Source organism: Betta splendens, chromosome 17 (assembly GCF_900634795.4).
Source record: "Betta splendens chromosome 17, fBetSpl5.4, whole genome shotgun sequence".
Lineage (NCBI taxonomy): Eukaryota > Metazoa > Chordata > Actinopteri > Anabantiformes > Osphronemidae > Betta > Betta splendens.
The window spans coordinates 10,312,663-10,339,404 of NC_040897.2; the positions used below are offsets into that span (position 1 = coordinate 10,312,663).

General features: G+C 50.8%; 2 protein-coding genes across 3 annotated transcripts; both read right to left on the reverse strand.

The window, feature by feature from the left end:
• Positions 1–747: 747 nt before the first annotated feature.
• Positions 748–4,271, reverse strand: LOC114844017 (tubulin beta-2A chain-like). The gene is made up of 4 exons (XM_029131013.3): positions 4,019–4,271; positions 3,613–3,721; positions 2,507–2,617; positions 748–2,132 (listed from the first exon to the last, which is right to left on the reverse strand). The coding sequence occupies exons 1-4, from the start codon at positions 4,073–4,075 to the stop codon at positions 1,048–1,050; spliced, it is 1,362 nt and encodes a 453-aa protein (XP_028986846.1). The 5' UTR covers positions 4,076–4,271; the 3' UTR covers positions 748–1,047.
• A 729-nt stretch (positions 4,272–5,000) lies between these two features.
• LOC114844015 (solute carrier family 22 member 23-like) lies at positions 5,001–26,011 on the reverse strand. 2 transcript variants are annotated; one of them, XM_029131010.3, is made up of 10 exons: positions 25,155–26,011; positions 20,650–20,753; positions 20,423–20,577; positions 13,529–13,697; positions 12,041–12,156; positions 11,029–11,131; positions 10,375–10,610; positions 9,662–9,694; positions 9,266–9,389; positions 5,001–8,893 (listed from the first exon to the last, which is right to left on the reverse strand). In XM_029131010.3, the coding sequence occupies exons 1-10, from the start codon at positions 25,578–25,580 to the stop codon at positions 7,606–7,608; spliced, it is 2,754 nt and encodes a 917-aa protein (XP_028986843.1). In that variant the 5' UTR covers positions 25,581–26,011; the 3' UTR covers positions 5,001–7,605. The 2 variants fall into 2 exon arrangements, with proteins under 2 accessions (XP_028986843.1, XP_028986844.1); XM_029131011.3 differs by lacking the exon at positions 25,155–26,011 and adding an exon at positions 20,848–21,957.
• Between the last annotated feature and the right edge of the window lie 731 nt (positions 26,012–26,742).

Genomic DNA, 26,742 nt, shown 5'->3' on the forward strand with positions numbered 1-26,742 from the left:
GGTTAATTCGTTTACGGACGCCTAAGTGGGGTTAATGGCTACTAATTCACCTCTGCTGGTCCACTGAAGAGCCCCATGCGATGCACATTTCGCCCTTTGGCTGGTGGCGAAAAAAAAAATGCAGCTCCGCGACTATGTGCCTGGGAATTTGTTGTTTTGCCAGTGTGTCACATCAAAACAGACAAACAGACGTTTTCCATCAACCGTAGGACAGAACATTCTAGCTTAGAAACTATGAGGCGTGGCAGACTTACGCAACATGAGCTTAGTCTTTAACACTGGGTTTTCTGGAGGGGCCCTATAACGTCATATCCGCACCAGCATGATATGCACTAGATCCTTAGATTATCTGAGCTAGATTCTCAAAATCCCTTTTACTTTCTCTGCTCGGTTTTCACTCTTTGCTGTTGCTGGGCTCCGCCCTGCGCTGCCTGGAAGGAGTCCCTGCGACTCTCTCCATCTTCATACCGATGCAGTAAATCATGATGCCATCATGTCCCCCGGCGTTTTAGGATTCATGTGACTCTCGCAGCAAACAAAGCGCATTTGAACCTGCTTCTAACGTCTGTGCCGCCTAATCAAGGTTGATAATTATGACCCTGAAAGGTCCAAACCTGTTTAGAAAGAAAATGCGTGTTTACTCATAACACAGACTACGTTCTATACAGAACATTAGTTCTGATCCAAGTTTGTTACCTTGTTCGTGAGGATCTTTTTTATGTGATTAGTTGAGTAAATGACAATACGTCCTGACAAGACTGGACTTTTTTATTTGATATGTTAACGCAAATGCTACAAAACTGTAATTAAGACAAGACTTCACTTCCTCGTTGATACATGAGGTGGAAATTCAAAGGCCAGAACACTTGTCTTAAGGTCGTAACATCGCTCACGTTCTCTGTTAGTATAAGCCAAATGTAGGTGCGGCATCATTTCTGCTAAACAGCCATATTTCATCGTGGTGTGCGCACGGCTGGAGGGGAACATCTGCGTCGTTGGCGTGCTTCCTGTGATCTGTTCGGCGACAACGGCTGGAATGGAGAGGCGTCAGTGGCGGACGTCATGGCGGGCGTCCTCCTCGTCCTCCATCTCGTCCTCCTCGTACTCGCCCATCTCGTCGGCCGTGGCGTCCTGGTACTGCTGGTACTCGGACACCAGGTCGTTCATGTTGCTCTCGGCCTCCGTGAACTCCATCTCGTCCATGCCCTCGCCCGTGTACCAGTGCAGGAAGGCCTTGCGGCGGAACATGGCGGTGAACTGCTCCGAGATCCTCCTGAACAGCTCCTGGATGGCCGTGCTGTTGCCGATGAAGGTGGCGGACATCTTGAGGCCGCGCGGCGGGATGTCGCACACGGCCGTCTTCACGTTGTTGGGGATCCACTCCACGAAGTAGCTGCTGTTCTTGTTCTGCACGCTCAGCATCTGCTCGTCCACCTCCTTCATGGACATGCGGCCGCGGAAGATGGCCGCCACGGTGAGGTAGCGGCCGTGGCGCGGGTCGCAGGCCGCCATCATGTTCTTGGCGTCGAACATCTGCTGCGTGAGCTCGGGCACGGACAGGGCGCGGTACTGCTGGCTGCCGCGGCTGGTGAGCGGGGCGAAGCCCGGCATGAAGAAGTGCAGGCGCGGGAAGGGCACCATGTTGACGGCTAGCTTGCGCAGGTCGGCGTTGAGCTGGCCGGGGAAGCGCAGGCAGGTGGTGACGCCGCTCATGGTGGCCGACACCAGGTGGTTGAGGTCGCCGTACGTGGGCGTCGTGAGTTTGAGGGTGCGGAAGCAGATGTCGTACAGGGCCTCGTTGTCGATGCTGAAGGTCTCGTCGGTGTTCTCCACCAGCTGGTGGACGGACAGCGTGGCATTGTAGGGCTCCACCACCGTGTCGGACACCTTCGGGGAGGGCATGACGCTGAAGGTGTTCATGATGCGGTCCGGGTACTCCTCGCGGATCTTGCTGATGAGCAGCGTGCCCATGCCGGAGCCGGTGCCGCCGCCCAGGGAGTGGGTGAGCTGGAAGCCCTGCAGGCAGTCGCAGTTCTCGGACTCCTTCCTCACCACGTCCAGCACCGAGTCCACCAGTTCTGCTCCCTCGGTGTAGTGACCCTTGGCCCAGTTGTTTCCTGCTCCACTTTGACCTGTATGATGTGAAAGAGACATGTTTTCTTAATTAATAAAAGCTATTGCTTAAGGCTTTACCTTGTGTGTAGCTCAGTGGTAAACGCTCAGAGATTTTTACGCTTCCCCTGTGATGCAGATGGTTTGTACTGCAGCAGCATCTTCTCCTTTCTTTCTTTTTTCCACTGAGTCACCACAGGAGCTGCCTGGGCCTGACACAGCTGCACACGGACAATGCATCACGCTCCCGCCACCTCGCCGAGCGGCTGCAGCAGCTCCGTGCTGCCGCAGGAGTTCACGGCTTTACTGGATGTGGCAGCAAATGCTGACACACACACACACACACACGCATACAGGGTGTGCAGTCGGTTCACAGCGAGTGCCGGACGCTCACCGAAGACGAAGTTGTCGGGCCTGAATAGCTGTCCGAACGGGCCAGAGCGGACGGAGTCCATGGTTCCCGGCTCCAGGTCCACCAGGATGGCGCGGGGGACAAATTTGCTGCCTTTGGAAGAAAATAGAGCAGAGGAGAGAGGAGGAAGGAACGGATGGAAAGGGGGAGTAAGATATTGACAGCCTCTCTATTTTCATTCCGCATGTCTCATACAATGGGATGCTCTTCTGCACTTTGCTCTGCTCCACCCTCTCTTTCGTGACCCCTTCTTGCTAGAATTTTGCTGCAGCGCTCTGCACCGCCTATTCTAGAGCAGCCACGCCACCAAAGTGCTGAGCTCGACAGAGTCTCAGCAAACAGAGATCCTCCCTGAGCCACCGCTTTCATTCTCACCTTCTCCGCTGTTTTAATGTCTGTAGCCTTGTTGCTTTCTAGGAAAACAGATTCATCAGATCCTCCATTATTTTACATGCAACTGTGACCCAATGGGTGACACGAACGTGAGATGCAGCATGAAACCAGGGGATGGGAGTTACACAGTGAATGTGTGGCCTTCCTGTGCAGGCCCATCACAAAACCACCATGAAAGAGGGGGCATTTGTCTGGAATCAAGGTTCGCAGTGACTTGGCCTTTCCTAAAAAGCCGTCAGACCAAGAGATACACGAGGGCTTAATGATGATTGCATCCTCATTCCAAGAATTGCCTAATGCACAGTGGCTGTTATGCATTAAAAGCTCAGGGTCAGATATACAGAGACTGCAGATACCTGTACTCCCTGCAGGGAGAGACAGAGACGGGGAGGGAGACAGAGGAAGACGCACACACACACACACACACACACACACACACACACACACACACACACACACACACACACACACACACACACACACACACACTGAGTTTAGCAGGTTCACTGTCCTCATTTTATCCTGTAGTCATGGTGGAACCCACTTTCCCCTTGCAGCTAATTTAGTCACATTAGCGTTCTGTGATATTTAAATGAGGTCTGTGCAGCATGGGGCCATCGTGCAAGGACAGTAAGCGAGTTAATGAAACGCCAACACGTGGTGTTGATAAACAGTCCATGTGTATTTTTTTTTACCTGATGCCTCATTGTAGTAGACGTTTATCCTCTCCAGCTGCAGGTCACTGTCACCTTGGTAACTGCCGGTGGGATCGATGCCGTGTTCATCGCTTATCACCTCCCAGAACTACAGACGGAGCAAACGACTTACATCTTATGCATCAGGTCTTATCTTGTTTTAGCTGTTGCGCATCTGCTTGGCGACAAAATGCCACGCAACCGCACCCTGCGAATCAACCATCAATCCATAACTTTTAAAGCCACCTCGTCATTCACGTCCTCTCGCAACAGACGCCAAAGTAGATTTAAAAAAAAATAAATAAAAATAAATAACTGCTTTTCAAATCCATGAAAACACCACGTGTGACGTCTGCAACGACATAACAACTACAGCGTTTTCTAAATTAAATGACCATATTTATACCTTCGCCCCGATCTGATTTCCACACTGTCCAGCCTGGATGTGAACGATTTCCCTCATGGTGCGCTGCGGATGCGGGCGGAGATCGCTCGTCTCGACTTCACCGGCGACCAGTCTCCTGTGTTTCCCAAAAAGCTGAACTTAGCTCATTCCTGGGCGAGTGTGCGGCCGGCGAGATAGATAAACGTGCTGTCGGCCGGATGACGTCGCGGACAGCGCAGCATCCACCGCAGCCAATGGCGACGCTCGGATTTGATGCAGTGGAGCAGAGGATGAGTGCCGCATCATCCTCCTGACATCACCCTGTCCCATGCAGGGGAAGCGGTACCTTTTTCCTCCAATGGACTTTTTTTTATATAGGCGAAGCATCTGATTCAATCAGGACTAAGCAGGGTGATTAATACGTCCAGGGGCTGTATGATAAATTACAGGTAGCCAGGAGCCCGGTGTCTCAGACGCCAGGTTGAAAATGATAGTAATCTGATTTGGTTTGCTTTTCATTTTGAGTAATGCAGATAGTGATTTATAATAAATTCTCCAACCAGGGTTGCAATAACTTATTACTTGAGGCTTTTACCAGCAGTGCGCCTCTGTTGAGACATTATTGCCTGCATCTTCTAAGTCTTAGAACCTCATTAAGTAGTCGACGTGCTTCGTTTCGCTATGCGTTACCTGACGTCTGACGCCATTGTAGCGTGAGCTTATGGATTCTGCTCCCGCAGTTCACCTGAGGTTATCGCAACTTCACAGTACACACTGCAGGACTGAGGTCATGGTGCTGATGATCAGAACAGGCAGCATGTGCATTTAATAAAACAGTCGCAATTACCAGAAGCAATATTCTAAGACTTTATTCTATTCCAATTATTCTTGGTCGGTTTAGTTATTCCAAAACCAAAAAAAAGGAGTTTAGGACGCTCTATTATGTTTTGATATAATATTATTGAATAGTTTCTGAACAAAATGAATGACTTATACTCACAGCTGATCAATAAATAGTGGTTTATTTACCAACAGGTATGGCTTATATACAAGTGCATTATGTCTGTTAAAACAAGACAAGATTAAACCAAACAACTGGAAATTATTAAATGGTACAATCCATGGTTTTTACATTCATTCAAGTCTTTTGTCACAAGATTTGAGTTGCACTTTTGAGAGAAGCAAAACCTAAAATGTACACAGGGGACTTAACCAACAAAACTATTCACCAGTCCATAATATTATCTAGGATCCTTCATGTAATCAGAGCTGGGTATTTCCACACATTTTGCTATTTACAAAGGCATACCTTCGTTTTTGTGCCAACGTTGCTCTCACAGATTTTGATCTCACTTTATTCCAAAGCTGAACCCAATACTAGGAATAACATGTGGGTTTCCATCAGTGCAGTGAAACAGCTGCATTGAAAACATTTTTCAACTGGAAGCAACAGATTTCAGAGGCGACTGGTTGTGTTGTGCTGCGACGCTGTCTTTACACTGGCAACGCATGGATGAAGTCTTAATACGCACACAGGGACGAATGGCAACGCTCACAGACGATGATGAATCACTGTAACGTGAAGCTACTGACCACGGCAGTCGACCACATTGAGTACAGTGTAAACAGCCTGTTCCATGTTATTACATGTGGCTCTGCTGCACGTTTAATGTCCTACTACATGTTTCTATAATAAAACCCTGCTCAGTTTCCCTTTATTGAAATGTCAATTCCCACTAAATCTCACATTACATGATGTCAGGACATTGTGCTTTGAAGCGAGCAGCGTGACCCACGCGTGTCTGACATCAAATATTCATACCCCACCTCCTCACTAAACGGAAGCCCGTTGGCGTCGAGAACCCTCCAAAAAGCTTTCATCGCTCGATTCAAGAACAGCCACGGCGCGTATGAATTATCCCATCGTCAGACGATCCGCTGATGTTGTCACGGCGCGATTTGAATTAGAAAGCGAGAATTGTGGCGGTTCGCCTGCTTGGTGACACCCTAATGGATGACCGATGCTCCCTGGATAAATGACCTGTCGTGTGATCACATTCGAAAAGATGAAACATCATTAAATTGGCTCCAAGGTTTTTACAGTACTGTGTTATTAATTATTATTATTATTATTATAATGAGGATTGCTGTAAACAGTGGTCTATCCCTCACACAGACAAATACTACAGCCACCAACGAATGAAGTTTGTAACAATAACTGCCCGGTTTCACACAGAACTGTCAAGTATAACGCCGTCCACTGAGAGACGTAGGCTTTGGAAGAAAAGGTGCCTCCTCAAACGAAAGTCTGTCGACTGAAGAAAGCAAATCAGCTCATCTATGTGGTCATGGACTCAGACTGACACACTGAAGGTTTGCGTCGCTGTGACAACCGCCTCACACTTTCTCACCCACGGGTTAGATTTCCAATGTCTTTTCAACGTTTGCTTATTCATTTCGCTGACACTTTTAACTTTAAAACACTTTGTTTTCTCATGATTTGACCCCACTGCCAAAAAAAAAAGAAAGTGCCACCACATAAATGTGCCACAAATCCTGTGGGAATGAAGTAAAGCTTCATACACTAAGGGCACAACATGGGAGAAGAGTCAAATAATACTAAAATAATGAAAATGACTGAATGAAGCTCAACAAATTATTCTGTGATTTCTTACAATGTCACATGTACAAATTAAAAGCATTTGCATTCATTAAATTTGAATGAAACCAAATATAAAAGTGTTTTCAGGCAGACACACTATGGGTCCTCTTTTTAATCCTTTAAGTCATGAACCAAGCGCTGACAAGACGTTTAGCGCAGTCTTATTTGCTAATTTGCCAAATGGTGATATTGCTCCTCGGCGTTTTGTTGGTTGTCATTTGAATCTCTGAACTTTGAAGCTGGGTTCGTCTGGTTCCACAGTTGGTCTATGGCAGGGGACACATGCTCCCAAACAGGCAAATACTGTCTCAGGTCTAGATTTTGGCACTAGGTCTACAAATTATTTTGGTCAGAGACTTTTTTTGGCATTGCATTTAAAAAAAAAAAAAGTTTCCAATTTGGATTGTTTACCTTTACAGCGACAGACAGTACTTCGTAACATTCATTCCCTCTCCACACGGGTAAGGCAAGATTTCATACAAAGGTGTTAGACAAACAGCTGATTTTCTTTTTAAATTAGTTTTAAGCATCATTTCATCCCTCACCTTCGGGGCACATCTTAGTGATTGTGGGCGTGGCTTTAAGTCTCTTGATTTCCCCCATTCGTTTTAGATCTAAGTAGTTTATAGGCTGGTGATTTCCAAGTGACATTCAGAAGAAGAAGCGGACGATGCTGCCACATTGTCACGAACCAGCCTCGGTCTCGCGTTGCCACTTGCGTGGCCTCTTTTATTAGCTAAATGCAGACAGAGAGGAAGGGTGGGGGGGGCGGGTTGGGGTTTCACCGGGGAACATACAGCAGCTCTGTATGACGTGTCTACTCGCCTCATTAAGTGCCTGAAGCCTGAGCGAGACAGTTGTGTTCCCCCGTCCTCTTAGGTGGTCGTGTGGCATGGGCCGCCTCCCGGTGCAACCATAAAGCTTCTTCTCTGGATGCAACACTGACTCATGAGGACGCCACGCCATTAACAGTGCTGCTTGCTGTGCCGGTGCCGTCCCTCGCGTACAGGACACCAGAGTCTATGGGGGAGGAGATGGTGCAGTCCACGATGGAGGGGGGCGTGGGTGAATCCGTCTTGAACGGCGGTACGGCCTCCAGGACTAGGAAAGCAGCTCGGTGCGGTGCAATGTCTGCGACAGTCAGAGGGGCCGGTTCTGGGTCAGAACCGTGGGCAGTGTCTATGGCGGGGGGGGCGGTAGAACCCCCCGGGGCGGCGTCGGCGTCAGCTATGGCGGGAGGACCGGGGGAGTCCTCCGAAGGCACGAGGCCCGAGTCAGCGGAGGGGGAAACGGTGGCCGCGGAGGGGGAGGCGGGGGAGGATGGGGGGCTGTCGTGCGCTATTGCGGCGCGAGGCTGCTCCGCAGGGGGCGGCTCACGCTTCGGGGCCATAGCGTCAGTGTCATTGCTGGCGGGGTTTGGGGATTCTAAGACGGTGCTGGGCTGGGGTTCGATGACAGGCGTGGTGCAGATCAACAGGGAGGCGGGCACCGGGGGGACAGGGGGAGCGGGGGAGTCCGCCGAGGAGACGGGGGCGACGGCGGACTCTGCCGCGGGAGAGGCGCCGGTGTCAGTGGTTTCGGGAGGAACAGAGTCCATCTGGGGCTCAACGTGATCCAAAGCGGATGCTGGAAGTACCTCTGCACTGGTTAAAAGTGGGTCCGTGTTGCAGGAGGCGGCGTGTAAAGGAGTGGACGACAGCAGGTTCTCCGTGCTCAGGTGGATTACGCCGTCTTTGCCCAGAGTAGTGATGGGGACGGTGGACGGGGCGGACGCTGAGTGACCGTTGGGGCCTTTGGCCTCGGGTTCGGCCGAACGCGCCTCCGTTAAGGCGGGGGCGGACGCGTCGCCGACGGAGGGCGCCGTCAGATCCACGGCCGAGGAGGCGGTGGAGTCCATGGTGGACACGGCGGTGGCGGCGGCCTCGTGCAGCGGCGTGCCCTGCACGCGCGTGTACACCCGGCTGCTCTCGGAGCGCGTCAGCAGGAAGCCCTGCTCGGCGCGCCGCTGCGACAGGAGCGGCGGGCGGCTGTAGACCTCCACGTCGGCCAGCGTCTCCGGGAGCGGCTGGTCGCGCATCTCGGGCAGCAGGAGGATGCAGATGATGCAGATCAGCGTGCAGCAGGCGAAGATGATGTGGTGGAGGAAGTAGCCCTTCTGGTTGTGGAGCTCCATGATGGGCGCCGTCAGCATGCCGAAGCCGGCGCTGGCGAGGACCAGGCCCAGGCCGCCGCCCCTGCGTTGGGACGGAACGCACAGAGAAGAACCAGTCGTGACCCTTGTTGTCGCTGTTCACGCATCAGTGCCGTTTTATCAAACAGCAGCAGAGAGTGCTGCAGTACAACCCAATCCTGCATGCGCTGTTACAGACAACCGCCACGAGGGGGCGACGTATAAGCACCGTCAGCAGAACAACACCCCTTATGTAACACCAGATAATATGCTGCCGGTGCTGTGTCATACATTCTCAGAGGGAACGGCATTTGAACGAGAGGTGGATCGCGTTTGACACTGAACTGTGAGAGCAGCTGTTCCCAACACACTAAAACATCCATATCCTCCACTGGCACGTCCTTTGTTCCTCTTCGCACAGGTTCAGTGGGTTTACCTGATCACAGTGGGCGTGATCTCAGCACAGAAGAAGATGCTCAGGTTGCTGACTGCATGCGAGGAAAACATGCCGATGATGGAGAAGGCGATGGAGAAGTTGGTGTTCAGCGTGCCCGAGCTGTCTGCAGACGGAGCAGAAGACGCACAGAAGTCAGTAAAAGAAGGAACGAAGGATATCAAAACATGACTATGAATTGGATATAATATTTTTATAAATAGGACTGGTTGAAGATTAGCGAAGAAAGGGTTTTGGGTCCGTGTCCAGCTCATCTTCTATAATATAGACCGGGACAAGTGAGAAGCGTAATTACATCCAGTCTCCACAGACTTGTAATCCTCTAAGACAGCTTTACGCAAACCATAGGGGAGATAAGGAATAAAGAGAGCATCCTACCTATGTTCAGGTGGCCGCTGTACTTCCCCAGCACTGGTGGAGACAGAAAACGTGAGAAATCAACTCAGGACACGTGGGTCAAAGACCAAACACACACACACACACACACACACACACGCTGAGGAAAGTTCGTCAACACAGCGTTCGAACACAAAGTTCACAAGCTTCAAAGAAGAACGTGAACCTGAGCACAGCCTCCATGTGTTGATTCAGGTTAAACATTAAGTTGCAGCTGTTTGTAATGAACAGAGTGGGCTGCTAGTTCGTAAAGCTGCTCAACTACCGCGGTGAAAACATCTAAATATGATGAAACGCTTCCAAAAATGAAAAAAGGTGGATGGGTCTGTTTGTTTGATAAAGAATCATTTGTCGGGAAGCTGAAAGGAACAAGTGAGAAGTTTAGGAGATAGATTTGTTCCAAGCAGCTCTAACAGTTACAGTCTAACAGTTGGAATGGGAGTCGGATTCTCCCAATGTGGACACGAAGCAACTGGCCTGGCTCTGTTCAAAGTTTCACAAACAACTGGCATCTGCATGTGTTACTGGTTAACAGGTTTTATCTCGTTTATTTAACACACACACACACACACACACACACACACAAAAAAAAAAAAAAAAAAAAACAAGCCGCGAGAGGCAATAGATTTTCCCAACTCTAAAACGCGGGACCACCGCCTTCACTCCGTCTCCGCCGGCGCGTCTGGTGCACTCACGGTTGAGCAGCCCCAGCTGCAGCAGCGACGCCAGCGCGGTGATGATCATGAACAGCAGGAGGCCGCCGCGCCGGCCCATCAGGCCCACGGCCGGGCACAGCGCCAGGCAGGAGGCCACGGCGATGGCCGCCATGGTGTAGTAGTCTGCATAGAAGCTGCGGAACATGGTGGTGTCCTCCGCCTCGGGGTCCCTCAGGCTGCGGGCGAAGCAGTGGTGGATCCCGTAGCCCGTCAGCCTGAGCAAAGAGAGCAAAGCGCAATGATAGGGACGTAAACGATGGGGCACGTCTACGGAGACGCGGGACGAGGACGGACGGGAAACGGTCGGCTCGTAGCGCGTTGGCGGCGCGCTCGCAAACGCCGGCTTATTGCACACGCCCCCGCGGGGGGAGTGCGTGCAGGAGCAAACACGCCCGGCTCGTGTTTCATAAGGACGCAGCTCATGCAGAATTCATGTGGATGCTGAGAGTCGCCGGAGCTCCGGAGCGGAGCTGAAGGTCCAGAGAGGAGGACTCAGAGACGAGACCCGTCTGGGCCCGAAGGCAGAGGGCGGAGCGGGACCTTCAACGGCGCCCGAGCGTCCGGGTCCATGTTGACACCCCCCCTCCCTCTGTTTTCATACGCGCCCACGCCCGCCGGCACCTCGACACTTACGAGTTGACGCAGAGCACCACGATGTTCTTCCACAGGTTCCGCGTCCCGACCATTTTCACGATGCACGTCTTTTTGGGCCTCTTCTGCAGCGCTCGCTGCAGCTCTGGAAGCAAGAATATTCACAAAATTAGAGCTGGAAATGAAATATATACAATATAATATAAATAATGAGAAACAGAGCGGGACTATTTGCCTATGAATTTCACATAAACCACAGCGTTCATATATTCTGCATACGAGTGATAAGCTGCTTTCAGCTGATACCAGCAGCATTTCTCAGCTCCACGACCGCCTGCGCTCTCAAAGAGGAAAACCCGGTTTCGTAGCGGCCGCAGGAAAATTCCACATGCATTTTTGATGAACGCGCTTCGCCCCGCGTCACCGGTTTCCCCCTCGGCCGCGGAGCACGCGACGCCGCGAGCTCCTCCGACACGCGCGCCGCCCCGAGGATGTTTTGGTATGGGACCGCGCGTCGCCAAGGAAACGCGGCCCGCGCTGTGCGGCGGATCAGCGCCTCGGGGCCCGAGCAACAAAGGGCCGCGTCTGCGCCGCCGATGACCTCATCGGGAGCCTCACACGCATCTGTCACGTCAACACGTGAAAGCAAAAGAGCTGAGGACACTCAGTTACTGTAAAGGACTAAAGAGGAGGAACCGATGTCTATTGCGATGTACATTTCAACTCATTGGGGCTTTTCCCACCAGAAACCAGTTGGGAGCAATAACATTCCGACACTCTGTGTCACACATCTGTCGCCCGCACACAATCGTGTCGGCTCACGTCCAGTCGTCCGATCCCCGGAAAGTCACAGCTCCTTCTACCTGTAGAGTGACGTGTTACCATGGCAACAAGACAGCAAATACACGCGATCCCGTCAGACCGAGGGCGGCGCCAACACTCCCTGCCTTTCAAAATAAGACAAAACGAGAGAACAATGTGGCCTTTGAACGCGCGCTCGACTCAAATGACGCCCGGCACGTCTTGCGCCGGCGCCTGCGAGGATGTTTGTTACCTGTGTCCAGCTCCATGTTCCTCATCTGGTTTTTCTTCACGATGTGCCCCACGATCCATTTGGAGCGGCAGTACTGCTGAGTGGCCAGCAGCCAACGCAGTGACTCAGGGAACAGCCTGTCAGAAAAAAAAAATAAATAGAGGATCCCCTTATTAATAAGACACAAACATACAAAATAAACACACTGCTCTTTAACTCTCTCTCTCTCTCTCTCTCTCACAGTCACCATTCGCAGGTAACACTGTTCCATCTGACTGCACCTGCTGTCTTTAGACACACAATAACATGCGTGACTGCCAGAAGCTCCTGTTTTAATTCGTTACGCTGGTTGTTTTGAATCGGATTCAATTTGTGCAATTTCTGCGGCTCATTTCAGCAAAAATTAAGCGAAAGCTCTGTTGGAGTAAAGAAGTAGCAGCAGGATTCATCGCTGGTGATGGTTGTAATTGTTTTTTTTCAAATCAGCAGACTTATCCTCTGCAGTGCTCATCAGCTGAACGTCTACATTTGCAGAGGTGCGCACTTTTATTAGTAATCAGTCTTCCTGTCTTCTGCTGCCTAACAGGAGGATCACAGGGTCACAGGGGATCAAAGGACCCCAGACCGTCTGTTGATCTCACACATTGATCTTCACTCATTCTATTGCTCCTGTGCATAAAAATAAAAATAATAATAATAATAATTATGCTTATTTTTTTTGAACCCTCCTCCAATAAATGTTCTACATCTCACACTTTGAAGCCTAACATGGGCTGTGCATCAGTGTGTGCATGAGTGTGTGCTGCAGCGCTACACGCGGCGTATTGGCGGCGTTCTGACGCGAAGGAAGCTTGAGCATTACAGGAAAACAGTGAAAGCTTCCCCTGCATCTGCAGTGTTCAGTGTCCAGTAATATCAGATGCTGTGTGTGTGTGTGTGTGTGTGTGTGTGTGTGTGTGTGTGTGTGTGTGTGTGTGTGTGTGTGTGTGTGTGTGTGTGTGTGTGTGTGTGTGTGTGTGTGTGTGTTTTAGCCTGCGGGCGCATTGAATCAAAGACGAAGGTCAACATTTTGAATCAATGACATCTCCACCATATGAGCAGCATAAAGCCTAGAGCGCCGCTTCCCTCTGAGGAACCCCCCGCCCCCCCACCCCCTCCGCTCTGCGTCCCGTGGAAGCCCTGTGTCCTTCAAACCGAGATGTTCGACACCCTGTGATGAATCCTCTGCTTTTGTGCACGTCAGCAGTCATGTGGAGCATGTGGAAGATGTGCGAGCGTACTTATTGCCTGAGCTTTAACATGCGAGACGCTTGTCACAGAAAGGTCACGACAAACCGGTTACAAACAGACGTTAGGTTTTCATCGGCTGGGAATTCACTGCAGGAAGACGTCCTTGGAGGCCAAGGTCTTATTCAGGCTTCATGAACATTCAATGCTAACCGTACAGTGTGTACGAGTGACTGGTGGAGACCGTGGCCTTTGGCTGTGGTGCAACAGATGCTTTCTTACCAGATGTAGGACAGCATCAGCAGCAGGGGGCAGATGATGACAGCTTGCAGGACCTGCCAGTCTCGACAGAGGTAGGCCACCCCGGGCATCAGCAGCTGGCCACCCAGCATCACAAAGCTGGCCACCATGGTCACGGAGAAGCGCCACCCGGGCAGGCACAGCTCGATCCCTGGCAGCGACGGCAGAGGACAGGATGAGGCATTTCATCAAAACACATCAGCATGCGCTGGGACCTTCAATGACAGGTGATGAGTGTGAGCGTGCTGTTGTTGAGCCTCGGACAGTAGAGCGCTTTGAGCGAGAGTGGCGAGAAAGACGCCCCCTGTGCTCGTTCCTCCACCATTAGAATGGCACCGATTCATTCGCCCCATCATTAGCATGCACACCACACTGGCAGCCAGCAACCACGGACAGCCCAGCCTTTCAGCTACCGCTGTGTGGAAGATGGCCTGGATGTGGGAAGGGAACGCTACTGTACTGCTGTTATTGTCGCGTCGCCCAAATCTTTTTGTCGTGAACCTTTTTTTTTTTTTTTTTTTTTTAATTACAGGAATGTGGCCGGTCACTAGATGAGGCAGAACCAGTATAATAGTGGGTGGGTGTCAGTGACCCCGCTTCATTCCACTGGAAAAGACCGGAATTTCAATTAGGACATGCCCCCTTCTGAGGACATGAATAATGCTCTCTGTTCACAGACACCATCGCAGCTGGAATGACAAAGCCAATGAGCGGAGAGCCGGGCGACGGGTGCGGGACCCGCTGGGTTTGAACCGGCTAACCTCTGCGCGCCCCTTATGTGCTGCTGGGCGAAAAGCGACGGTTCACTGATTATGAAGTGCATGGGATTTGAATTCCTCGGCTACGTTTAAGGCATCATGTGCACTGAGCAGGCCACACACTGAATCTGAATCGTCTCTGTTCTACAGGATATGCAATAAAATAACCTAATCAATTATGTCTAGATGTGATAATGTCATTTAATATCTAGATTATATTGTTCGTCTGTTTTTATTGAGGTATGTTATTTCCATGGCTGTGCTGACAAGATTTTTAACACAATATTTATTTAATATTTTCAGAACAGAGAAGACATTATTCTTTTTTAATGGCTGGAGGTGACTGTGCGCTTGATTTACTGCTCACTATTTCCACCGCTGCTGACAAACAGTGAGGGCAATTGTCTCAATAGGAATTAACTTCCGTTAATGAAAGTTACTGTTATTAAAATGCCCTAAAGGCAGAAACGAACATTAATTTGGAGGGATTTCCTACGTGGAGATGCTTGATAAACACGAGCTCTGAGCTCCTTACACCCGCTGACCCCAATCCTTCCCCAACCCACTAGATCAGCATTCTTATAATGACATTAACGCTGTCTGACATCAGGAGAAACTCACTGATTTTATCCCGCGTATTTAATCTTGATTAATCAAACGCAATTTCAAGCGGAGAGAACAATTGCATTTAAATGTATTTAGCACATAGAAAAGTAATCGATGATCAAGCTAATAATAATGATGAAGAGGATAATCCTCAAAGAAGCTTTGGCCGGTTTTGCTGAGTTTGGAAAAATAAGTGAGATACACGCTCAGTGGCAAACCAGGCTTCTGTCCAGTGCACAGACCCATTGTTTCCCAGCTGAACGGCGCACCGCTAAAGGCCTCGCTGCACCCACCAGCAAGTTTCAGGAGCTTTTTACCACCACTACGCGCCCGTGTGACGTCACGCCCCCCCGTTAGAGACTCCCAGACGCTGTCCAGAGTGTGTGAAAAGGGCTCGGGTTCACTTTTACTTCATCCTTACACAAGGCCGCCGTCGTAAACGGAAACGCTGAGCCATCCGCTGCAGGTTTACTGACAGTCTGTCCTGATTGACAGCTCACATCAGCGTCGTCGGCAAACCTACTGTCCCTAATTAGGATCCATAAGGATTGGTTTTCGCCTGGAGTTGCAGCACAGCAAAAGACACCCAATCCAAATGGGCAACAGGCCACATACATAAAGAACTCACAGTGTGGGGCGAGTGGGCCGCCCAGCTTAAGGACAGACTCCACTGACTAGGAATAAGGTCATGCTCATTGATTAGGTCCTTATCTAGAGCTGCAAACGCTGACTAGTCCCAACCAGCCACAGGCACCGTCCTTTGATCAGCAATCAACCTATAAGTGGAAGACCACCAAGAGAGCATTTTCTTTGATGCCCTGAGTGACTGCATGTCGAAGCCGCTCCAACATCCCACCCCCATCCACCCACACACAGGAAGATCAGCGCAGAGGCGAGCTATCGGCGGAACGGGAAAAGAGCTGATGAAGTCAGTTAATACGACACGAGAAGAAGCAGACTGAGTGACAAATCCATTAGCTGAGCAACAAAAAGGGAGAAAAACTCCAATAAGTTCTATTTAAACTCATCAACAGAGGGCAAAGGTCGGTCGTGCTAATGTAACCATTCACTCCAGTTCACTCAGTGTTGCGGTGCTTGCGATTATGTCACAGCGTCTCACAAACAGGGGGCAACACATTGGAACATGGAGATTAGGTCATCTGGTCTGAAAAGATACAAAAAGCAGATGCAAGATATAAATTTAACCTAATGTGCTGGCGGAGGGCTGTTGTGCAACCTGAAAGTGCAAACTCTGCACAAAGGGGAACTTTTACTGTGCTCAGAGGGGGAAAAAAAACGCTCAGTTTGCACCTTAACCCATTTATCAGGAGACTCCTGGAACAGATTGGGGGGAAGGAGGAACCTCTGTACCGTGGAGGACGACAACACTTCAACCTATGTACTGTGGAATATGCTACACATTGTTTGGCTGGAAGACACGTCCACTCTTCACACAGCCCACCCCAGCACTTTGCAAATTTAATCAGACCACTGTAAACACTCAGGCTGAATATCTCTGCAGCGGTGCGATGCAGGCCTGGCTGCCGTCCTCGGGGAGGCGTCGCCACATGGCGGGAAATAGGAAAGCAAAAAAACTAGACAAACAGTATTAACGTCCTATGTGAAATCAGAAATCAGAGCAATCGAAGCCGTGAGTTTCCCCGCGGCCTCTTCCTGCCTCCTCTGCGTGCAGGGACAGCTCTTCGTCACATGCAAAGCAGGCACCGTGAAGGAGTTTCCCATCACCTTGCGCGGAAGCAGAGCAGGTGAGCGGTCACGTGACCAGATGCCTCTGCTGCCGGGGCCTGGAGGGCTCAGCACAGCGTCCGGTCAAGCTCCACGGGATGTGGCGCGAAGCATCACATGAGCAGTGTAATGGCCATCATTATAGCGACAAATGACTAAGTGGCCTTAGTTAACAAAAGGTAATAACTAACTACCCTTAAAGAAGGTCACAACACTTTAAAGTCCAACAGCATGTTTCCCCTTTATGGGCTATTAAGTGCTCAGTGATGGGCAAATATGAGAACGTTATCAGTTCAAATCACCAACACAACCCAATGCAGGATCCAAAATACACAACCTGCCCTTCCCTGTCTTTCCGGAAGCGTGCGGCGCTCGGCTTGCATGTGCTCCATACTCGATGACTCGCCATACGAGTCTGGAGCATGTACACAAGGAGTGACTGCAAACACCAGCCTCGGCTGTCTGGGCGTGGACGAACAGCAGCCGTTTCCCCTGAGAACCCGGCAGCAACACAGAGCAGCTAACGAGGCCCATATCCGGCAAAATGTACATAAGAGGCAGCTGGAATTATTAACAGAACGTAATGAATAATGAACAAACCACAGTCCTGTGTCAAGTTGGAAAACAACATCAAACACAATTTCAAGCAGAGGGAACAGGATGTGGTTTTATTATTGGCATTTTGTGGTGGAAAGTAACAGGTGAGGTTTCCCAGATAAATCTTAATTAGCCACTGCTGCTATATTTACTATTAAATTGACAAGATCATTATTTCAGCCTCAGCGTTCTGAGATTTCCTTCCGAGTGCGCGGCGTCCTCCATTAGAAATCACTTAGGCCTTCTAGATCATGTAGATCATCGCACACTCAGCAGCCGCCGCCGCACGTGTCAAAGGTCACCGGCCTCAGAGTCGTAAAGCTCTCCGTGACCCGGCGTCACATGAGTTCCGTCTCCCTTCCCCGGCTCTCGGGCTTCCCCTCCATGGCACACGCCCATGACAGGATTAGGCATGCCATCGCATTTCACACACGCGGGGAGAGAGCACGTACTCCACTTAGCAGAGTCTCAAGTCGAGGCCTTTACGGCAAATGGGCTTATCGACGTAAACATCCTGCCTCTCACGAACGTTACTCATCAGAATAAGAAAAGGAGACGAGGATAGAAGGCAAAACTGACTTGTTACAGCAAGAGTAATAGAAAACTGCTGAACTGAAAATCTATCATAGCCTGAAAAAAAAAAAAAAAACACTGACTACTGATTCGAGCAAATGCTTGCGTAAGGAAAAAGGGAGCTCTGGCCTACTGCCCCAGTACACAATCGCCTCATCTGAAGCTGATCAACAAACCCCGCACACACACAGCACAGCACAGCCAGCTCGCATGACTCAGCTGACGCGTGTGCATGGTTTATATGACGGGGGTGGGGGGTGGATGCAGAGGGTCCCTCTTGTATGGGTGGAGGAGGGTCCAGTATCAGAAAGGCATTAGCGAGCTGCAACATGATGCTGAGCTGCCCTGGATGCTAAAAGGGCCAGAGCACATCGATGGGGCACAGAGGTATAAATACTAAAGCAGCAGGGTTTCAGAAGCTTCTCTGGCTGTTCTGCTCATGTACGCGCTGTAGACAAATATATTAGCTTGTTTAGGTATGAAAGGGGTCCGGTTAACCCGACTGTAGGAGGAAGCCGGAGTCAACCCACGCAGACGCGGTTCAGATGGTAAATCTTGCCCTCTGTGCAGCTTCCAAGTTCCCCTCAGCATTTACCGTCCACGTCTTCCTCAATTTAATTGCTGGTTCCCAGTCTCTGCCTCTGACTGAAACCACTCAGTTCATTTTTCTGTTTCAGCATCTAACACCTCGCCTCAGCAGAAGGGACTCATGCAAGTCCTCAAAAAGGGTCTGGGAGTTTCTAGACGCCACTTATTGTGTGGCAGACGTGGCTCATGGACTGGTGGGAAAGCGAGGATTAGGCTGAACATTTCCAGTGTAAACACAACCCAAGCTGGGATTTGGTCCTGACTTTCCCCCTGTAAGCAGCGGATCATGTGGTTTTTCAGCGCTACGTACGCGGTGAAACGTGTCATGTGACCGACCCAGACGCTGCAGTCAGCCTAAAACCCAGGGCTCTGGAACACAAGGATGATGCCCTGCGTTCGTGAACACTGCGTTCCTCGACTTGCACAAGAGAGCGGCTCCGGGCCCCGAGGGGCCGCACGCACAATCAGGCAAACGCGGAACCTACACATCTATGCAAAGCTCAAACAAATGGCGGACGAGCGAGGTCCTGCTCGAACAGCAGGCAGTTCCTCGAAGACGCAACTGTCATTTACAACCACAAAGCAGTGATTAGCTAAAACAATTAAAACACTTAGGCCGGGGAATTACCTCGACCGTTATCGCACAAGTAACTCAAATGGAAAATCCTGCAGAGACAACAACGAGGACGTATATTTGACTGATCTGATGCCGGGTCAGTGAACGGCTGCTTGTTTGATGAGGAGCTTGTAGCCTGAATTATAATTAACGCCCGTGTTGATGCAAGTGGATAATCATCAAAATGACTTTCTTTAAATGATCCGTGATCCAGTTTTAACCCCACAGGCTTCTCGATGAGATTATACAGTAGTTGAAAGGTGACTTCCTTCATACTGCCACCCTGTTACTATTAGCATGCGCTACTATTAGCATGTGCACAGGTTGGATGACACACATTATGAATCTAAAAGCCTTTCAAGCTCAGTCCTAGTCTCTGAAACTCTGGTGCTGTAAAATGACTGCACTCTGCACCTTCAATTGAAGGGCTTGATAAGCAGTGATTTATTTAACCAATTTAGGCTCATGTGAACACAATGGAGCACATGCGAGGTTCATTTGAAAGTTCTCCTGTCATCCTGAGAGTTCTTCTATTTCGGGTGTTTCACGGTTTACAGTGCGGACTAAATGAAAGCGACAAGAGCAAGCGAAGGTCCCTTCCCATCATCTTGATACGCATCCAGCCGCCTTCCCTCTCAACCTTCCCTCCCACCACGCTGGTCGATGGCTACGGCCAAAGAGGCTTTTAGGGATCCATCACGGAGACCAGTATGTGCATCAGCTGCGAGGCCAATTATCACAATGCCACGGAAAAGCCCCTTCCCGCCCAGTGTTTGGGACGAGCCCAGAATACAGCAGCGCTAATTATTTAAAGTTCGGCACCGCAGCGAGGGTCACATGGCCGAAGAGCAGTCTGGACAGTCTCAACCCCTGCTGCCTTCTATCAAACTATTGATCAGCAGGAATGAGGCCTAAAATCTGAGGCGGAGACAAGCCGGCTGGACCGAACTGCAAATGAAAGAGTTCACTTCAAGGATAAGGACATCAGCACCTTCGCAGTATTGAGAATTTATCCCAAGAAGGGCTTCCATTTAATAAATGTTAGGAGGTCACAGCAACGCAATTACTCCTCTTTAGTGGAATGCTGCCCTCAGCTAGACACAAGCGTTAGAGTGGAAAGGCAGCTTGATGCGGTCCGTCGTGTCGTTAGTGAGTGGGAACAGCAGCGGAAGCTATTACAACAGAGCTGGTTTTACTTCCTTTACTTCTGGTTTGTTTGGTTCCAAACAACAAGACACCAATATTCCATAGAATAGGTCTTCCTAGTCTACAGTACGTCCCAGAATGAGAAACACGAGGAAGTGAGTCAAATCACAGGGACAAAGCTGATCTACTACTCTTCTGTCTCCACATCGAGCTCCATAATGGCGGTTCGGACGAGTGAAGACTTACGGAGGACGTAGAGAGAGAGGACGATCCCCGCCAGGCAGAAGCCTTCAAAGAAGCGCAGGGTGCTGAACATGGGGACGTTGACGGAGAAGGCCACCGTCAGGCCGAACACCAACATGAACAGCACCGATATGATCAGCACCGGGTGGCGGCCGAACCTACGGGGCGAGGCAGACAGCGTGAGGAGACAGGCGGGAACAGTCCAACAATGACGGCGCCCGGCGTCCTACCAGTCGGCGAGGATTCCAAACACTAGGTACCCGAAGATGGAGCCCACCAACAGGGAGAACTTTGCGATGTGGACTTTCCACTCCAAGTCGCACACCAGGCTCCACTGTGGAGAGAAAGAAGCACAGGCAGATGTTAAAATAGGAATAATAAATAAAAGCCCAATTTAATTTTGTGAGAATGAGACATTTTTTATTTACCAAATTGAGGCAATTAATGCAGTATAAGAGTTCTTGTTAAACGTAATGCCGTGACTGTCCGGATTTGTCGCATCAGAGGAGCTGCTCGTACCGACCGCATTCCAACACATCTGGTTAACCGCGTACAGTGAGCGCCATGTTTCCTGATCACTATTTCGCAACAGCGCTTCATTGCTCGCTGAGGCGCTTCGCCCCAGGGGCATTCCTGCAGGCTCGGCAGCGCGGCTCCTCCGCGAAGCCAACTGTGACACACCGATCGGCGGCTCCGAGTCGGCGTCACGTGTCTTCCAGCTGTGTGAGCCCACAGAACTGACGGGAAGGAGCCCAAGCGTGTACTCGGCTCCTGCGTTTTCCCGTAGAGGCCTCTAGCCTCCCGTAACCCCCGACACAGTGACCAGTTCCAAATGGAACGCTCCAGGGTGACCCAGCGTCGCCCGGCCATCACATGACCCAGGCACGCGGCTCATTCACTACGTCGACGGAGAGAAAGACAGAGGGAGGCAAACAAGTTCCTGTTGCACAACCTCGAACCGGCAAAAAAAAAAATCTGAGAGCGACTGCAAACAGACCAGAAGTAGACGACAGACTGGCGACTGTGCAAACGAGTGGGTGTGGGTCGTGGCCACAGACAAAGGCCAGTGTCGCTGACGTGTGGAGCCGCGTGTTGGGCCACATCGCATGTATTATTAACGGCTTCTTCTCTCCAGGCTGAAACTCGCATGCGGTAATGAATGGACACCACACTGCTGTTAGCATGAGTGGACGTAATGCGGACGGACACCCCTGTGGCAGAGCGGATGCATCCGAGCTGTAAACTCCACGTCGGTCCGTGCAGCCTGGCCCCATTACTTCTGCCGCCTTGCTCCCCGGCTGTTGTTGTGGCTCATTTGGGAGTAATGAATAGAAGCCAGTGTGCAGAGCTGGGTTAGATGCAGAGAAATCTATTAGCTGTCGGAAAACGCAGCACAGTGAAGGGCCGAGCGCAAAAAAAAAAAATCCCCCGGGCGCCTGTGGAAGTCTCTCAAGTGACTGGCCACCGATGATCAGGCCCACGCCAGCGCGTCTCATTAGCCCGGCGTCAAGACGCTCTCAGCCACAGCTGCACATTTCTGCACTCGATGAACTACAGAGCGTGGGGGGGTGGAGGGTGGGGGTCCGAGGCGCGGGGGCGGCGGCGGACGAAGGGAGGAATAAAAGAAAACACGGGACACACGAGGGGAGATTTTTAAAAGGTGAACGAAGGAGATGATGATAATAGGCAACGGATGCACGGACAAGTGATGCTTGAAGGCGGAGAGCGGAAAACACATGGAGGGACTGCTGCATGGTTACTGCCTAGCAACAGAGCGTCGCTGTGGTTATCAGACTCCGCTCTGCTTCCAAGTGCAAGTTTTAGCACCACTGCCTCAGCAAAGGGTTGAAATTCCAGAATGTGGCGGCGGTGGAAGCATCGACGAGGGAAAAGGCAATAATAAAACACAAGGACACGCACACACACACACACGCACGCCTTTGTACTTCCATTGAAGTGAGGACCTCCATTGACATAATGCGTTCCCTAGACCCGAACCCTAACCATTACAATTAATCTAAGAGAGAAAGAACTAACAGAGGAGGCATGTTTATATTATATACACATGTTGGGCATTGGGACTTTCCTGAAAGCAGCAGCTGTTTGAATTGCATAATAAACCTTCATTGGTCCATCGGTCTATTACTATTTGTCACTGTCGCCTTCAGGTAACGCTCAACAAAGCTTCGCCGCCTTTTACGACAAGCCGCCGATCCTCGAACAACTTCAAGTTCATCTCACAGACCCCCTCCCAAAAAAAACAACAAACTGGTCAAGTGTCAGATACCCCAAACGGCCCCCCTCCCCATTACTAAACAACACTTATCAGAAACACACACACACACACACACACACACACACACACACACACACACACACACACACACACACACACACACGCTTGTCGCACTAAACCACACAGAGTTTTATCTCTGGGTCACACGAGCGACCTTCCTTCCAGCTGAACCCGCCAGCGCCCGTCCCTGTGAGCTCTGCCCACAACGTGCAGCGGGTCGCTGCGTCTCGACAGCTGAGGAGCGGCCCACGCTGATCTGGGGTCTGTGGAGGGAGCCGGCCAGCTGGGTAAACAGTGTGAGGGGACACAGGGCAGAGGGGCCGGCAGGGGGTCCACTACAGTATCATCTTTCAGATCTATGGGTGTGCAACCTCCAGCACAGACAGATAAAAAAATACTTTGACTACAAGAAAAGCTGCACAAAATAACACTCGACATGCAATAATGCAGAGCTGAACCAACTACTCAACTACAACTAAGCATTTATTATTATTGTTATTATTAATAATAATGATACGTTATTTTGGTCTCCCTGCTTTTACTCATATAATTTGATGAAGCCAAACTGTATTGAGGAGTTGTTGCCATCATTACTTTAAGTTATTCCTGTATTCTAAACTGAATAATTATACTGTTTAAATAAACATAGTGCTCAATTCAGCATGAGTGTGCCTCATTAGTCCTGTTACATCCTCACGTCAGCGGTGGATGAGCAGAGAGCTGACGAGTTTCTCGGGCCACTATTTCGGACAGCCGAGCGGCGTTTGAATCGGCGGCTGCGTCTCCGGTTAATGATACAGCCTCATTCCTAAAGGCTCAGTCCAATTAAGACGGGCCCCGAGGAGAGCCAGTTGGGACGGGTCTCCGCATTAGCCGCTGTCCCCACCACCTCGGCCTCGGCCGCCTCCTGCCAGGCGGCACCCAGGGGGAAGGGACAGCGTGCAGATGTGATCCAGCGGCTGTTGAGAGGTCAACACACACACACACACACACACACGCGTGCGCGCGCGCGCGCTCACCGCCGGCATGTTAGGGGTTAATGGAGTAGCGCGGGGTGAGAAGGTTTCATCAGCGATGGCACTCGGAGTCACGGAAAGCTGAGCCCTGTCACGTGCAGTCATGCCCGTGTCATCCAAACACGGGCAGAAGCCCCGAGTCATCGCTTCCCGCTGTGGTGTCGCTCCTTGCGTGTGAGGACAAAGAGAGAGAGAGAGAGGCAGACCGGAGCGAGGGGCGTGACGTCAAAGCAGACAAGGCCCGTGAAAAGCGCGGGTCAATTGTGCCTCATTAGCGCCGCCGCCGTGGGATTTATCTGCTCTTCACGCGACTCCGCCGCCCGCGGCGATGACCTCGTCGACGCTTCGACCCCGCGCGGGGTCAGGCCTGTCAGCTGGCGTCTGCACAGGCAGCGCAACGGTGAAAACACGACAGCAGCGCCTTCAGATTTAGGCCCATTCCCATTTCCCTCATTGTTATTATTATTATTAACATGTCCGTTCTCTGTAGGACTCACAAGAAGGTCGTATGATGAAAAGTAACTGACTGCCGTTATTGGAACGGACACATTATCGGCGATATGAGCTGACGGCCTCTTGGCATCTCAGTGGATGGAAGAGCTTCAGCTGCTTCAGATCCAACTAGTATTGATTGTTCCTTTGATTATGACACGCAGATGAGCTGACAACGAAGACAAAGGGGAGGACAGCGAACCGCCTGAGCATCACGGACGGAGCTGTGTGTTAAGTCCTGATTACTCTGACGACCTAATCCCATTATCCCGTCTATATTAACGTCGACTTTACGCAGAGAGTCGCGTGGATTAGGGCTTCATGCCGTCGCCTCCTGTCCTGGAATAAAACTCGAGTTCTGGATTGAAGCGCGCAGCATCCACCGAGGGAGCAGCGCTGATGGGCGTAATGAGATACAGACCGCGGGCCTGCCTGGCTCAAGGGCTGCTACAGCAGAGATGCCACCTGTGATTGATTCCGCCACCGATAAGGCGGCCGCTGTTTGCCTAGGGATGGAATAGAGAGCGCCCCGGTGACCTTTGCTCCAAATTAAAAGCTTACGACTACGATAAAAACGCGCTGAATTCCTCCGGTCCCGGCCGTTCCTTGCTCCCGTGAGCGGCGGCATCTCTGCGCGTGCACTTTTCGCCTCAGCTGTTGCCATGACTCAGGGTCATCCAGACGCACGCCGTCGCCCGCACGGTCCTACTTCTCTGCGGGACTATTGTGAGCCGTGCCTCGGACGTAACAATGGAGGCACACAAACCCTACGGAGCGGCCGCTCGACAGTAGAGCGTGATTTTGCGGGATTTCTACGTGAACGTGCCCGCGTCGGTGCGTGAGGGTGCAGCGCCCATAGGTGCCGGACGCTCTCGTAAATTAATGGGATCAGGACGATCGCGTCACGCGTAACGCTGTCTGAGCGGCTTACCTTAGTGACCACATTCTGCACGAGTCCCGTGTGGAGCTCGAAGGTCCACTCGCTGCAACCACACTGCATGCTGGTGGTGTCATTGTGGCCGTAATTCCCATTGGCGTGAACGTGGGACGACCGCGCGCTGGCGTTCGTGGGACCGTCCGCCGGCCAGGCGTGACTTGACGTCAGGTTCGCCAGCGGCTGGATGCATGTGTTGTTCGGCTGCGCGAGGAGGAAACTGTCCGAGTACTGGCTGAATCCAATGAACAGCGCCGGAATCCATGTCAGCACGATCAGCTGTTTCTGGTATTTCCCAAACCCCCCGAGAGCTGGCAGGACGGAGTCGTCGACGCGTGCCAACAGCCCCGGCGACGTGGTTTCGGGGGACACGAAGCCGTTCTCCGGCTGGTGGTCCTCCCGGTCGAGCTGCACCACGGCCATCGCGGTCTCGCCGATAGATGCCTCCGTTGTGTAGCGAAGCCGGGGTTGCGGTGCTTAACCCCCCCCCCCCCTGTCGACTCCACAATGCGTCAGCGTCCCAGCTCCGGCGGTGAAAGCCGGCACGAAATGAGACGCACCTCTTTTATTATCAGGAAGCGCTCCCTTCCCCAGTCTGCCGCCGAAGCCCGTCCGCCGCCGACTGCGGGCGCAGGCTCACAAACAAAGGTGGTGGTGGTGGCGCGAGACGATAATGTGGGAACCGTATTAGAGCGTTCGCTCCGTCGTCGGATTGGCTGCGTCGGCGCGTGCGGCTGTGGCAGCGGAGCCCTCGGAAGTGTTTCCTGAGGGAGCCACAGGTAACACACCTGCCCATAAAGGCTGTGTGTTGTTGACTGTACCCAACATGGCTACCTGAGAGCGCCAGTAACCACCCTGACGCGTTGACGTGCGTGTCAGTGGTAGAAAAGAAGACGACAGATTGAAATCAGTAATATTATTATTTTCTAATTTATATTTAATCACGTTAGCATATTACCAGTAGGATACCTATGTATACTATAAACATATAAATACGCATACATACAAACAAAACAAAACAAAAAAAAATAATTAAACATATACACACATTTGCAGAAAGTAGAACAGGCTATATTGTTCTATATTATGTTGAGAGAATTATTCTATGCATTTTAATTGTTGTTCTAACTCTAAAAACCAAATACCTAAAATAATTGTTAGGTTAGGTTTTTTTTAAATGTATTTTCTCGAAACAAACTATGACTTTCGGGTATTTGCCAGCATTTCCTTAGAAAGACAAAAAGTCATTTAAATATAAAGAAAAAAAATGCTACCTAAATCTACACGCTGATGATGTTTTTAATGGACAGTACATCGGTCCTATGGGCGCTGGGTTGGGGGAGGGACTAGTTCTGTCCCCGCCCATTTGTGAAGCAAACAAAAAAAAAGTCACACATCAAACAAATAGGCTCTTAAATTAATTGAGTTTTTATACAGATCTCTAAAACCATCAACATTCAAACACTATGTCTGCTGATTTTTGTGCAGGGACAAATAGATGCTGAACTAAATGTTGGGGTGCAACGTGTTCTCCCTCTTATGTAATATACGATATCTGAATCCCTTTTTTTAGGAATGGAGTGAA